Here is a 15,045-nt window from a genome sequence, read left to right as displayed (position 1 = left end):
AAATTAAGGTGCATGCAAAACAATTGTTTTTGAACATGCTTTTCTCTCATAGTACTAATTCTTGTGTAAAAATCCATTAATTACAATCTCTTAACATGACTAGCACAGTCCTTTTATCGCTAACAAATAAAGTTCACAAATAATGTTATTATATAAGGACCACGAATATATATAGATATCGAATAAATTTTTCAGAAAAACGATTCAGTCGAGCAATAATTGATTAGAGTTATAGCCAAAACATAAATAAAACCTGTTGAATCCAAGTAGCATTTATAGGGATCAGATAAGTCCAGACTCACTAATTACCAAGACCTCTTTGTTCTTGTACAAGAGAGCTCAGCCAAACTCTCACCCACGCGACTGATATACACTATTACAAGAGTATAAGTGTACAAGTGATACAAGAATTAGAACCCTAACTATTACAGATCTCTCAACCGAAATCCTAGCCGGTTCATCCACTTAGTGAGTATCCTGCACACTCAAAAAACAGGTTAGTAACTTCGCACAAGATCCTTTCGGATCAGAAAACAAGAAGCTAACACAAAGGGAAACAGAATAGATTACAGAATATGGCTCAGAGCCCGCCACATAGCCCAGATCTATTCAACTAGAACCAAATCCAAGGGAGCACCGATGAATTGACTGGAGTCTACCCTCGCACCGTCAATACCTTCACCACACAGCCCCTTCACACCGGATTAAGTCACTGAAACCACCTCAGAACAAAAACCCTAGTTCTCACACTACAAACAACCGAAGCAGTTGCCTTCTACACACCTCAGCACTAGAATATTCACCCAAGAATGGTGAATAATCTCAAGAGATCAACCGGAGAAGCAATAGTAGAAGTAGAGAGAAGCTGGAGGGCAATCAGAGAGAGAGAGAAAGTGTATAGAATGAATGGATACAAAACCGGCTCTCATCTCACATAAACAAACACATCTCACAAACCCTTAATCCAACGGTCAGGAAACAGGATCCAAGTGAAGAGCCACGTGGCAGCATCTGGTGAGAAGGGAAAGCAGCTGGGCTTCTGGGCCAAGTCCAAAGAATGGATAAAAGGCTCAGATACAAATTAAATCAGGCCCAAGCAATAATAATCCATATATTCAACTGCATTTTTAGTTACAGATTAATTTTATTTTTCTTAATTTAGAGTTGACTACTGCATTATCATACTCATGTAATCATGTTTTACAAATCACCATACATGTATATATTTCATCTAATTAATTATACATGTATACATTCCATCCTAGAGATACCCAGATTTAATATAGAGTATAGTATACATTCATTAGTCATATTTTAGATAGTTTTTTCTTTCTCGTAAATTATTTGGTAACAAGATTCAGAAATTAGGGACATATAACAATTCAAGACATGGGCTAAATTGCAGTGTTTGTCATTGGGAGGCACCTTACTTTGACTTTACAGTTTTGAAAATAAATCGTTCATAAAGATGAACTGTGTAATAAACTTTATATACTACTATAAAATAAAGCATTTTCCCACACGCACAAAAGAAAGACCAAAAACATAAACAAATCTAATCAAAATACTAGTTTCCAATAAGACTAGACTTTAAATCATATGTAAGGCAGTTGAAACATTCACCGGTAACCTAATTAAATTATATTTAGACGGACCTAGTTTACTCATAGCGTTCACTATCAATATCAAAAATATAAAATGTTTATTTATTATTTTTATACTTGTATGCTTGCATTGACCTTGAGCCTTAAGGGACAATAATTAATGCTTTCACAAAAGGGAACATAACGGAAAAAGAAACAAGCTACTCCTTCTATTCCAAATATTCTCTCTAGTTTTGGAGAATGACGATAAACAATCAAATTTTATACAACTAAAATAAAATTATATTAATAATTTAATATATTAATTATATATTAAAATAATAAATATAGTAAGAAGACAAATTAAAAAGACTTATTAGCCTTTAACTTCATTTTTTATTTTTATATTTGATTTTTCTTTCTATTAAATTTAAAATTGAATTTTAAAGTATGCACTAATTAAATTTTATGGTTCTAAAAAAATAAAAACATTATACACAAATCATAAATATATAAACATAATATTGTGCACTTTTCATGTACTATATATGCATCTATATATTTTAATTAAATGTATAAATAAATTTAATTTTTTAAAATAAATTAATTTTTAGTTGTACAAAATTTGGTTACAAATTTGTTGAATTTTGAACGTCATGATTGCAATTTTTTCTTTGAAAAAAAGAGAAAAAAAAAAGCATAATTATCATCTTAAAAATGTAAAAACAGAGAGCAGTTAAACAGATTAGTGATGTGGCGAATGGAGTTATCAAAGTTTATCCAAAGGAGGGGCAAAAGCGTGAAATAGGTAGTTGCAACAAACCCCAAATTACAAGTAAGCGGAATTCAACGCCTCTCAGCTCACACCAAACGACACCGTTATAGGTGCAGAAACCAAGGAGATAATAATCCGATCCTTGGACACCCACCGCCTCACTCTCTCTCTCTCTCTCTTCAAATCTGCCACCTCACCGACTTCATCAAATCGCCGATCATCCTCTGCACCGCCGCCGCTTCCCCGTCCCGGTAATGTGAGCTAGCTAGCTGAGTTTCTGTCACAGTTTTTTTTGCTGAAATGGATCGGTCAGGAATGCCACCGGGCCCCGGTATGGATATGCCGATCATGCACGATAGTGATCGCTATGACTTCGTCAGAGATATCGGCTCCGGTAACTTCGGCGTCGCCCGATTGATGAGGGATAAGCAGACCAATGAGCTCGTTGCGGTTAAGTATATTGAGCGAGGCGATAAGGTCGGTTTTAACTTAACTTCCTCCTTTTTCTGTTATTCTTAACTTCTCTATCAAATATTTGATGTATTTATGCTCGGAATTATACTATTGCCCCGACTTGGTTTCAGTTACTCTTTATTCGTTTTAAGCTGGAAAGTTGATGTTTTGGTGGCAGTTTTATTTCTTATTGGCGAGCTATTAATGGAAATAAAGATAAAAAATATGTTAAACTTTAACAATCAAGAAATTTCTTGTTTTAGTCGACACTTTGTTCTCCCCAAATTTTTGTAGTCCAATTTTGGAAACCTGGACAGTAACGAAGATCTATGGTAAGGATCCAGTTTGTTCGGGTTTTTTGGAGCAATGAAAGCGGAGTTAGATGCACTTGGCTTGGGAATTGGGAGAAATTTAATTGCCTTTCGTAGCTGCCTTTCCCATGCTCAATCAGCAAATTGGGAAGGTTGAGAATGTATCATCTGCTCTTATGTCAACTAGTGATTATCTAGAACTTACCAAACATGTATCTACAGTGTTACAGATAACTATACCTATTACTATGGGAATGTGATTTTTATGAAAGCAGCTGCCTCTGCTATGGAAACGCAACAGATTAACTTCTTGTACTTGTTGCGATTCATGTAACTGTCACTGATATATGACCAGCTGCCAATATTCTGTGAAGAAATTAGTAGATAAACTTTGGGTGAACATGATATATGAGAATTGAGCTGGATTCCACGGATTAAATGCATCTGTAAAATGGAAGTGTGTTGCCATTTCCTCTTCGGTTCTTCCCAGTCTTTTACTGGTCTCAAAAATTTGGCTTTGGATCTTTTAGGTGATTTTGAAGGCTAAAGTACTCAGTAAATTTTCTCAACTTGGGAGCTGCCAAAGCCTGGTTATGGCCGATAAATTTGGTGACTGACTTTGCGTTTTTAATGGACAATATTTAATAAATTATATGAATCCTTGCCAAAGTATGTTATGTACGATAACAGTACTGGTTGAAGATTTGTTTCATGATACTAAAATGATGACAATAGCTGGCATTGTGAGAAATGTTTTGACAGGTTAAATATTTATCTTTAGTTTTGAAAGTAAGTTTTGTAAGGTCTTTGATATCGATCAAATCTAATCTAAAGGAGTTATGGCATGTTTACTTCTTGATATCAAGATATATTTATCTTTAGTGGTAGTTTGGTTAGTATTTATCTTTTATTGTTTGATGAGTCATGTTTATCTTTAAGATTGTTATTTATATTTAAAGTATTGTGTCTTCTAACATTATGGTAGTAATAGGAGTCTTTTGTCTTTTCATAAAAACCTTCACCAGATTAGAGAGAAGGTGTCCAGAATATTAGTGAAGTCCAGCATGTAGCTGTTAAGGCCCTCTTCGGAGGTGGCGTTACGTTTGTATTTATATTTTGTTTTGAGTGTTTCATTATTCAAGTAGTTCAGTTTAGTCATGGTATTCACTTTCTCGGTTCTGCTCCATTAAACTTCCAGCAGTCTGACTTTTACCACTAACAGACGTCCTTATGTTTATCGCTTGCATAAGCTATAAATTGAAGACTTGTTCTGAAGGATGAAATTTAGGAAGGCAAAGAGATGAACAATTTGAATTGCATATTGATCAGTAAATGACTAAAGAACTTTGGGAGTTTGTGGGTACCAAGTGGAACCCTAACTCTTATTGTATGCCGTTGCGTGGAAAATTAACAAAACATGGGATAAATTAGAGTAGATATGTTTTTAAATATTTCTTCCACATTTTTTGATAGTAAGTTGCAATTTTTTTATTTGGCATGTCCAAGCTCTGTGTTGTTTGTCATAGGTTATAGTTAAAACTCCCTGGAAAATAACACAATCAATCAGTGAATTAGAACAACATTATGTGGGATGCATTCTTACCAACTGAAATGGAACATGTCAGAAAGGAGAGCTTAAGGACATGAAGAAAAGTTTATGCTGTTATAAGAAAAGTACTTTATTTGTAATTGCCTAACTAGTGGAAAATGACATTATGCTGTCATACACTGTCATACACAGATGGAAGCATATATTTATCTGACTTCTAATGCGCTGGTGCTTGTCGTTAGTTATTTGTACACGTGTTTTGAGTGAAAAATGGGTAAATGAGTCAGTTATAATCGTAGTAGAGTTTGTGCTTCTGCTAATCAGCTATAGAATGGATTTTAATTCCCCTAAAAAAAATATCCATGTTGTTCTTCCATTTACTATGGATGCTGGTCTGTCATTGATTTCACGAAGGATGATCTAAGATTGACAAGATTTTCTTTTGTACTTGTTCTTTAGTTGGTTTTCAAAGATTAGCATGTAAATTATCTGGATAACTTTTGCAGATAGATGAGAATGTTCAGAGAGAAATTATCAATCACAGATCTTTGAGGCACCCAAACATTGTCAGATTTCGAGAGGTTTGTTGCTAATACTCTTGACATTTAAGCGACTTCGATTATATTAACTCTGACTGTGCTCTTAAATACTCTGCTTTAGGTGATTCTAACACCCATCCATCTTGCTATTGTGATGGAGTATGCATCTGGCGGAGAATTATTTGAGCGCATATCTAATAAAGGACGATTCAGTGAGGATGAGGTTCTTTTACTAACTCTGATGTGTTTGTTTCCTAGCGTACAAGTGGCTTTTGAGTACACTCGGTTCTTATTTGCAATCTTTTCTCACGCAGGCTCGTTTCTTCTTTCAACAACTTATATCTGGAGTGAGCTACTGTCATTCAATGGTATCAAATGCTTCAGTTAGAAATACTTTCCATCACAATCTCTTAGGATACAACTTTAATTTGATTTATCTTTTCTTTATTCCCTTCTAAAAGCAAATATGTCATCGAGACTTGAAGCTGGAAAACACACTCTTGGATGGGAGCCCGGCTCCTAGGCTGAAGATATGTGATTTTGGGTATTCCAAGGTAGTCACCAAATCTGTTATCTATTCCATATAATCTATTGGTATTATGATTCCCTATTCTCTGGGATTTTAAATGGGAAAATGTCAAAACTATTTAAATTTTATCAAAAATGTTTGAAATATAAAAAGATCATTTTCAATCTCAAATTATTACCATTTTATAAAAAAATGTCTGAAACCATCGAAATATCAAGTGAAGTCATGAATAAGCGCTAAGTGATAAAAAAATGTCCTGAGATTTCTTTGCTGGCTCAGGAATGTTGGCGTGGCTTCGCTGGATGTCTCCATATTCAGGCCAGGCCTGGCCCGGCCAGTTTATAATAAAATATAATTAATATTTCCACTGTGACATCCGGCAAGCCACGTCAGTGTTCAGCAGCTGGAAAATGATCACCAGGAAATTTTTATAAATTATCGATAATTCATGACTTCAGCTGATATTTTCTATGGTTCATGACATTTATGATAAATTAACTATTGATGGTTAATGATTTAATTGACATTTTAAAAGTTATATAGAAAAAAAAAGTGAAAGGGATATTTTCCTGTTTTAAATCGAGGATTTCACATTTTTCTCAGAGATGGAGTATTATTTTGTCATTTTTCACGCCTGGTTATCAGAAATTTTCTGTTAATTATCTATTTATAAATGTCCCTTTACAGTCTGCTTTGCTGCATTCACAACCAAAATCTACAGTGGGTACTCCTGCATATATTGCTCCTGAGGTGCTACACAGAAAAGAATATGATGGCAAGGTAAAACAACTCCTGGCACACTGAGTAATATTTGAAAACCATATTGTAAGCATATTATTCCTTTCTGTCTTTCTTAGGTGCTAATCCAATTCTCATACCAAATTGTTACATGCTCTCCATTTTCTCATATACTAAGTTGTAAATGCTCTCATTTTCTCATGCTGAGTCGGTGAATGCTTCCTCCTGGTCCAACTTTTTAACAACCTAAGTTTTTCCCAATACAAATAAGCTATTCACCAAGGATTCCTCAATTCACTTTTCGTCACATACCCTTTTTAATCTTCTAAGTTGGCACGTGGCAATTCTTTAGTCTATAAATTGGTTTACCCGTTCAATGATAATGTTTATATTTGAATCTTTTGTGATGCTTTGGTTTCCTGTGATTCCTTTACTGTGTGATAATGTTTATATTTGAATCTTAATGCTACTTCTGTTTCAGATTGCAGATGTGTGGTCCTGTGGAGTGACATTGTATGTTATGCTGGTTGGTACCTATCCGTTTGAAGATCCTGAAAACCCTAAGGACTACCGTAAGACAATTCAGAGAGTCATAAATGTTCAGTATTCTATTCCAGAGCATGTCAATATATCTGCGGAATGTCTGCATCTGATTTCGAGGATCTTTGTGGGTGATCCTGCTCAAGTGAGTGATTCGATCCTTGACTTGCATTTCTATTTTTGGAAGTTTGAATTTTAATCTGTCTTCATGTACGAGATTGCATCTGTAAGATGTCTACCTAATCTGTTCCATCTATCGGTCATAACTAAACACATACTACTTGATATAGTTTTAACTTGAAAGAATTTGCCCCAGCAATAAAAATAAGTACTTGAGTTCAGGTCTCTCACTGCCTTCAAAATGAAATGAGTTATGGAGAAAGTGAACAATGGTTCATCTTTTCGTTTCCAAAAAAAAGTGGGTAGCTTTCTAATTTGGCCTTTTATATTTGCTCACTATTCGAGTGTTGGTGAATTGTGATGTGTCAGCGCATCACCATACCTGAGATCAAGAACCATGTGTGGTTTCTCAAGAACCTCCCAGCAGATCTGATGGACGATACGGCTATGGGTGACCAATTTGAAGAGCCGGAGCAGCCTATGCAGAGCCTTGAAACCATCATGCAGATAATCTCGGAGGCTACCATACCTCCAGCTGGTTTGTACAACCTGGACATGATGAACGATGACTTGGAAGACCTGGACTCCGATCCCGATCTTGATCTTGACAGCAGTGGGGAGGTCATTTATGCAATGTGACTACGTAAAACATTGTGTGGAAAGGTGTCGACACAGACAGAAGTAGTATTGAGGGGCAATAGTGTCAGTATAGCGTTCCTGTTTTATGGTGAGGGGACGATATAGTGTTGAGAATATACAGAGCGAGCTTATAGCTGTCCTTGCTTTCTTATGGCATCGCTCTCTTGTCTACTACTTTATGGCATGTTTTATTCCACTCTATTTCGTATGCACTTGTGTTTCTTATGCACTGAGCTGTACAACTGTTTGTGGAGCTTGTAATAATTTTCACTCGGTGTGTATCGTTTAATATTGGTTATTTTTTTTAACAAGTCTACATTGTCTGTTCTGGATGATATATAATCACAGAATAAGATCCAATGTCAGATTCTCAATCTAAAAAAAGCATATAGTAGAACATGTGAATGTTCGGCATGGAGGGAAGATCACCAATGAGAAAGAATCATACTAGGCTAGGAAAATGCCAATGTAAAGTCATGCATGGGTTGAAAAATTTGGTTAGGAAACGACGTGAAATCTATCAATAACATTATACTTCCAGATACTAATATGTTAAGTCATATGTATTTTCTGGGAATGTCAATTGCGTCGGCCCATCGGGTTTCGGGCCAACCCTATTCAGGCTACGGGTCAATCGGATGCCGTCTAATCGGGTTGTGATTTCTTTCGGGTTATAAAAGTTAACCCTAACCCTAAAGGCTTGGGTTTCGGGCTAGTCCAGCGGGTTAATCGGGTTGCTACTGATAAGTCATAAGATTAACGTGTAATCAATCCAATATATAATGATGAAAATTAGTTATATTCATAAATGTGAAATATTTAATTATGATAAATTTGAGATATATACTTGAATTCAATCATAAACTCTCATAAACATGATCAAATACTAATATTTGAGATATTTCTTGAAATTTTAATGCATATTTTAGAAATTTAAATATTTTTTTAGTGAATTTAAAGTTTATAATGTATTTATTAATTATTATATTAATAAAAATTTAATATGTAATTTGTATATTAATATAAAATTGAAAGATATTTTTTAGTTATTTATATTATAAAATTAATCAATGCAGTGACGGATTAAGAGTAAAAAATAAAATAATAGAAATTTTATCTAGTTTTTGGGCAAGTCCATCGGATTTTCGGGTCTGACCTTAACGGGTTGCGGGTTAATCGGGTGCGGGCTAATCCACGGATAGCGGGCTACACTGACATCCCATCCCTAGTATTTTTCTATACTATCTAGTGCATTTGATGATAATTGTGGTAAATATTAAAAAATTGGAGCCGTATGGATCGGGAAATTGAACCCGACGTGAATCGAACACGCAACCTTCTGATCTGGAGTCAGACGCGCTACCATTGCGCCACGGATCCTGGCGGTGATATTTTTGTAAACTAAATTTATACATACGGTTAACATTTAAGTCAGTTTATGGGACCTACTTGATACTAGAATTTTACACGAACTGAGTGAAACATTCGATTCTTTTTTAGTATACGGAAAATAATCATAGTACTTTTCTATTTGTGTTATCTCCATAATGAATCCATTTTTAATACTTTAATACTAATATTTTTGTAATATTTTATTAATTTTCTAATTAAAACGTATCATTCAGTATTAAAATTATTAGTACTCCATTTTTTAACGGATTAAATATAATTGAATGGATTATTAATTTTATTTGTTGGAGTACTTGTTTAATTGGCTCGGTTCGGCACTCCGGACCATCTAATGCATTCCCTAATTCATTTCTTACTCCACTCCTCCCTCACGTATATGAGAGTGGACCCTATTATAATATAATATATTTGTGTGGAGTGGGGTAGGAGATGAATTCTTTTCCGGCATGGGTTGAAACTTGAAAGTTTGAGTATGTGGAAGAAAGTATGAGAGTGAGTCGTCAAGTAAATCTATCATTGAAACAATGAAGCGATATCCATTTCAGCTTCGAAAATTACTCGGCTGTTCGTATTCTTCCACTCCCCATTCCACTCAACTAACATCATCGCCAAATCCTTTCTTTCCTTCCTCGAGGAATCACTCGGCCAGAGATGCCGATTTCATTGAAACCATCCAACATCTCTGCCACCAGAAACGATTGAAAGACGTGATTCCATTCCTAGAAAATCTAGTCCGCCCCCCTCCCGCTGCTTATTCTAAAATCCTGCAGCTCTGCATTGAGAAAAGGGCTTTAAATGAGGGCAAAAGAGTCCATGACTATATCAATCGCTCTGGTTTCCTGGCTGGAGTGTTCATCTCCAACAAGATTCTTGAGCTATATTGCAAATGTGGGAGTATGTCGGATGCCCGCAAGCTGTTTGATGAAATGGCGGACAGGGATTTGTGTTCTTGGAACACTTTGATTTCGGGCTACGCGAGATTAGGCATGGTTTTAGAAGCTCGGGAGCTGTTCGATGAAATGCCTGAAAGAGACAACTTTTCGTGGACGGCCATGATTTCGGGCTACGTGAAGCATAAACAACCTTGGCATGCCTTGGAGCTGTACAGATTAATGCAGAGAAATGAGCATCTCATGTGCAATAAGTTCACCGTGTCTAGTGTCCTCACGGCTTCGGCTGCCATGCATTCGTTGCGGTTAGGGAAAGAGATTCATGGGCGTATAATCAGAACAGGGTTGGATTCCGATGCTGTGGTTTCGAGTGCTCTGATGGATGTGTATGGGAAGTGTGGGAGCCTAAACGAGGCTAGGTACATTTTTGATAGGGTAGAAGGGAAAGACATTGTGGTTTGGACTGCAATGATTGATCGGTATTTTGGAGATGGGAGGTGGGAAGATGGCCTTTCTTTGTTTTCTGATTTCTTGCGTTGTGGGATTAGCCCTAACGAGTACACGTTTGCAGGGGTTTTGAACGCGTGCGCTCATCAAACTGCAGAGGAATTAGGCAGACAGGTCCACGGGCACATGATGCGAATTGGGTTTGATCCGTGCTCTTTTGCTGCTAGCTCGCTTGTGCATATGTATGCCAAGTGTGGTAGTGTGGATAGAGCCGATAAAGTGTTCAAGTGGCTGCCTAAGCCTGATTTAGTCTCGTGGACCTCGTTGATCAATGGATATGCTCAGAGTGGGCAGCCCCATGAAGCTCTTAAGCTGTTTGATATGCTGCTTAAATCTGGGACTCAGCCTGATCATGTTACATTTGTAGGTGTTTTATCTGCTTGCACTCATGCAGGTTTAGTCGATAAAGGTCTCGAATGTTTCCACTTAATAAAGGAGAAACATGGGCTACTTCTCACAGCTGATCACTATGCTTGTGTGGTTGATCTCTTGAGTCGCTCGGGCAGATTCAAGGAAGCACAAGATATGATTCGTTCAATGCCTATGAAACCCGACAAGTTTCTGTGGGCTTCTTTACTTGGTGGATGCAGGATACATGGGAACTATGAAATTGCAGAGCAAGCTGCGGAAGCCTTGTTTGAGATTGAGCCGGAGAATGCAGCTACTTACGTCACTCTTGCTAATATCTACGCCACTGCAGGGAAGTGGAACGAAGTGGCGAAGGTGAGGCAACTGATGGATGAGAGAGGAGTGGTGAAGAAACCTGGCATGAGTTGGGTTAACATCAACAGGAAGGTCCACATCTTCTTGGTTGGAGATGAATCCCATCCACAATCGAAAGATATATTCAAATATTTGAGTGAGATCTCAAAGAGGATGAAGGAAGAAGGGTTTGTTCCTCACACGAATTACGTGCTGCATGATGTAGAGGAGGAGCAGAAAGAGCAGAATCTGTCCTACCACAGTGAAAAACTTGCTGTGGCATTTGCCATCATCAGCACTCCTCCGGGAACACCGATCAAGGTTTTCAAGAACTTGAGAACCTGCGTGGACTGCCACACAGCCCTTAAGTTCGTGTCGAGGATTGCTGAGAGGAAAATAACCATACGGGATTCGAGTAGGTTCCATTGTTTCGAGTCTGGGAGGTGTTCTTGCCAAGATTACTGGTGATCCCGCAGATATGGAGGGAGGAGGTATGCTTTCATTTTTCTGTGGTTTGAAGTTTGTATTCTTAGTCTTATTATTTCTTTATCACACTTTATAAAGTGGCTTAGTTGATTGGAGTTTGATTGGTACTTTTTGCTGATGAAATCTAGCCTTTTCTTTTAAAATAGGTCATTTTCTTGTTGTACCATCAACTATTTGTATTCATGGATTGAAGGAACTGAACTCTTAATTAAGAGGAAATTTATGTGATTGTGAATGCAGGTTAATTAGACTCATCTATTACAAACAAAAGTTGATTGGCTAGGAAACCAAAAAATGGACACACACATCTTATTTCCAGTTTGATTCTGGTATTATAAATGAATACGCCCAGTGGTCAATAGATCATTTCTCCTCTCTTATCCAAGATTAGCGTCTTACTTTTAATTCAGTGCAGATTTTAAGAAATGTGAAATAAAGTGACTGAAAATAGTTAGTAGAATATGTACACGAGATAAGGATAATTTTTTTTATGTCAGTAAATGATAGCTTCGTCTCTTCCTTTAGATAAATCATGTTTCAGTCACTTGTGCATTAATACTCTCTCTATTTTCTGATTATCGTTATCACTTATCAATTATTTATGGGCATGCATTAGTATAGGATACAACTCTAATTCTTTGTCTTATAATTTATATTTTTGCATAAATTCCAATTAATTTTATAAGTACTAGTAAAACCAATACGGATGATCTATGAAATGTTAATTATATACATGAAGGGAATATGCATTAATATATTTTCACCAAATTCAAGTCCAAAGTGTTTGTACTTTTATTGGAAGCATCTCTTGTTAGTTCTATGCTAATAATGTCGGCATGCGTTTTATTAAGTTAATTAACACATAGCTAAAGTTATGGCTTTTTTCAATATTAGTAGTAGTAATTTTTATTTGTTGCTTTTCTACATTGGAAATCCTCGAAAAAAATTTCTAGATCTAAGCATTAATGATCCATGTCCCTCCACCTTAGAGCTAGATAATAATGCTTTAAAATATTGAAAACATGAAGTCTGTTACTCCCTCCGTCCCATTTTAGGAGTCTCGGTTGTGTTCGGCACAAGTTTTAAGAAATGTAAAAGAAAGTTGGTGAAAAAAGATAGTGGCATGTGTGTCCTACTTTTTTATATTGAGTGAACTACAAAAATAGTCTCTGGACTATGCGTTTATCTCGCCAATGAACCCTGGACTTTAAAAATATCCCAAGACAATCCTGGACTAAGCGTTTATCTCGAAAATAGTCCTTTTTAACTGTTTCGTGACAAAAATATCCTTTTAGGGGTTTTGGGGGGTTTGGGCAATTTGGTCTTTTTACATTTTAAATCTGATATTATTTCAAAATTATCATTCCTCTTCCTTTTTGCCATCCTTCACTTTGTTTCTTTATTTCAATATTAGATTTAATTTTATAAAATTAAATTTTAAATTTCAATTTTTAAATATCAATAATTTTTTTATTATTAAAATTACTATTAAATAACATATTAATTAATTTAATCAATATTTGATAGTGTCTAATATTTAATCAATAAGGTACGATGACACCTTAGTTTTAATCATAAATAGATCATATAAAACGATTTATTCCGAAATAAATATGCATCTAATGTAAGACTAATATAATTTTCGTTTATTAATTTGAAAACAATCAAAATTAACTAGAAAATTTCAACAAAAAATCTCTTATATCAAATTTTTAGTAGTATCAAATTTTTAGTCAATTTCATAATATTTTTAGTCAAATTCTCCTATACATTAGATGCATATTTATTTCGGAATAAATCGTGTTATATGATTTATTTATGATTAAAACTATTAAATATTGATTAAAACTAAGGCGTCGTTGTACCTTATTGATTAAATATTAGGCACTATCAAATATTGATTAAAACTATTAATTTGTTATTTGGTAGTAATTTTAATAATTAAAAAATTTATTGATATTTAAAAATTGAAATTTAAAATTTAGTTTTATAAAATTAAATCTAATATTGAAATAAAGAAACAAAGTGAAGGACGACAAAAGAGAAGAAGAATGATAATTTTAAAATAATATCAGATTTAGTACATCACTGAAATAATATCAGATTTAAAATGTAAAAATACCAAATTGACCAAACCCCCAAAACCCCCCAAAAGGGTATTTTCGTCACGAAACAGTGAAAAATGACCATTTTCGAGATAAACGCTTAGTCCAGGGTTGTCTCGAGGATAATTTTAAAGTCCAGGGTTCATTGGCGAGATAAACGCATAGTCCAGGGACTATTTTTGTAGTTCACTCTTTTATATTAGTTTTATAATAAAATGTGAGTAGAAAACTGTTAGAGCACTCCCAATGGTCTCCCTTATTTCTCCCTTATTTCTCCCTAACTCCTGCCACATCAGCGCCACATCATCACCAAAATTTATCCCCAATTTTTAGCCAACTTTTAGCCAACTACTCCAATGGTTTCTCCCTTATTTCTCCCTTATTTCTCCCTAACTCAACATTTCATTTTTACATCATCATTTTTAATATTGTTTAATTTTCCCTACAAATGTGTTTAATAAATAGATTTATAATGAACAATTCATCGTTGTATTAATCATTGGAAAATATAATACAACGAGAAAAAAAAAACTACAAATAAAAAACATAAAAAACCAATAATTTAAAAAAACAAAGATTTAAAAAAAACTACAAATAAAAACTATAAAAAACAAAGATTTAAAAAAATAAAGATTTAAAAAAACAAAGATTTAAAAAAAACTACAAATAAAAAAAACTACAAAAACTACAAATAAAAACAAAGATTTAAAAAAAAAATTAATTAAAAAAAAAATTTATCGCCGATTTATCGCCGAATCGCGCCCACAGTGGTCGGCGATGATTCGGCGATAAATCGGCGATAATAAGGGAGTTGGCGATAATAAGGGAGTTTTATCGCCGAATTATCGCCGAATTCACTCCAACGCTCGGCGATAATCCGGCGATAATCGGCGAATTTTAAAAAATTTAAAAAGGCCTTGAATACAAATACCAGTACTAAAAAATATAGAAGTCAAACTAAATGCATTCTTAAAACTAATGAAGAAGATGTCTCTGAATTAACGTATAAGTGAAGCATGTCGCTTCGGTAGAAGAAAGCGTTTCCGGCTTGAAAGAAGGTCCGTTGGGGATAAAAAAACCTAAATCAGTAGCGATTCTTAAGATGTTAGATTCAAAGAAAATCGATAAAATGACAGAACTAATAATTAACATGAACTAATCATTTTAGT

The 15,045-nt window shown here is 35.0% G+C and overlaps 2 protein-coding genes, 1 long non-coding RNA gene and 1 other non-coding gene across 6 annotated transcripts; 2 read left to right on the top strand and 2 right to left on the bottom strand.

The window, feature by feature from the left end:
- Positions 1 to 243: 243 nt before the first annotated feature.
- LOC125190895 lies at positions 244 to 890 on the bottom strand. The gene is made up of 2 exons (XR_007170993.1): positions 571 to 890; positions 244 to 477 (listed from the first exon to the last, which is right to left on the bottom strand). It is a non-coding gene; the product is annotated as an uncharacterized LOC125190895 (long non-coding RNA).
- A 1,563-nt stretch (positions 891 to 2,453) lies between these two features.
- Positions 2,454 to 8,065, top strand: LOC125188907 (serine/threonine-protein kinase SAPK10-like). 3 transcript variants are annotated; one of them, XM_048086003.1, is made up of 9 exons: positions 2,454 to 2,609; positions 2,672 to 2,835; positions 5,178 to 5,252; positions 5,332 to 5,433; positions 5,525 to 5,578; positions 5,672 to 5,764; positions 6,427 to 6,519; positions 6,959 to 7,162; positions 7,507 to 8,065. In XM_048086003.1, exons 2-9 carry the CDS (start codon positions 2,674 to 2,676, stop codon positions 7,774 to 7,776), a joined length of 1,053 nt encoding a protein of 350 aa, XP_047941960.1. In that variant the 5' UTR covers positions 2,454 to 2,609; positions 2,672 to 2,673; the 3' UTR covers positions 7,777 to 8,065. The 3 variants fall into 3 exon arrangements, with proteins under 3 accessions (XP_047941960.1, XP_047941959.1, XP_047941961.1); XM_048086002.1 differs by having other exon boundaries at positions 2,459 to 2,835; XM_048086004.1 differs by lacking the exons at positions 2,454 to 2,609; positions 2,672 to 2,835 and adding an exon at positions 3,713 to 3,731.
- Positions 8,066 to 9,084: 1,019 nt separating this feature from the next.
- TRNAW-CCA lies at positions 9,085 to 9,156 on the bottom strand. Its single transcript has one exon. It is a non-coding gene; the product is annotated as a tRNA-Trp (tRNA).
- Positions 9,157 to 9,616: 460 nt separating this feature from the next.
- Positions 9,617 to 12,315, top strand: LOC125188904 (pentatricopeptide repeat-containing protein At4g37170). The gene is made up of 2 exons (XM_048086000.1): positions 9,617 to 11,776; positions 12,012 to 12,315. The coding sequence occupies exon 1, from the start codon at positions 9,711 to 9,713 to the stop codon at positions 11,751 to 11,753; it is 2,043 nt and encodes a 680-aa protein (XP_047941957.1). The 5' UTR covers positions 9,617 to 9,710; the 3' UTR covers positions 11,754 to 11,776; positions 12,012 to 12,315.
- The last annotated feature ends 2,730 nt before the right edge of the window (positions 12,316 to 15,045 follow it).

The sequence above is a fragment of the Salvia hispanica genome, chromosome 5 (genome assembly GCF_023119035.1).
Source record: "Salvia hispanica cultivar TCC Black 2014 chromosome 5, UniMelb_Shisp_WGS_1.0, whole genome shotgun sequence".
Taxonomy (NCBI): domain Eukaryota; kingdom Viridiplantae; phylum Streptophyta; class Magnoliopsida; order Lamiales; family Lamiaceae; genus Salvia; species Salvia hispanica.
Note: the sequence above shows the minus strand (reverse complement) of the source record. Positions and strands in the feature narration are given on the sequence as shown.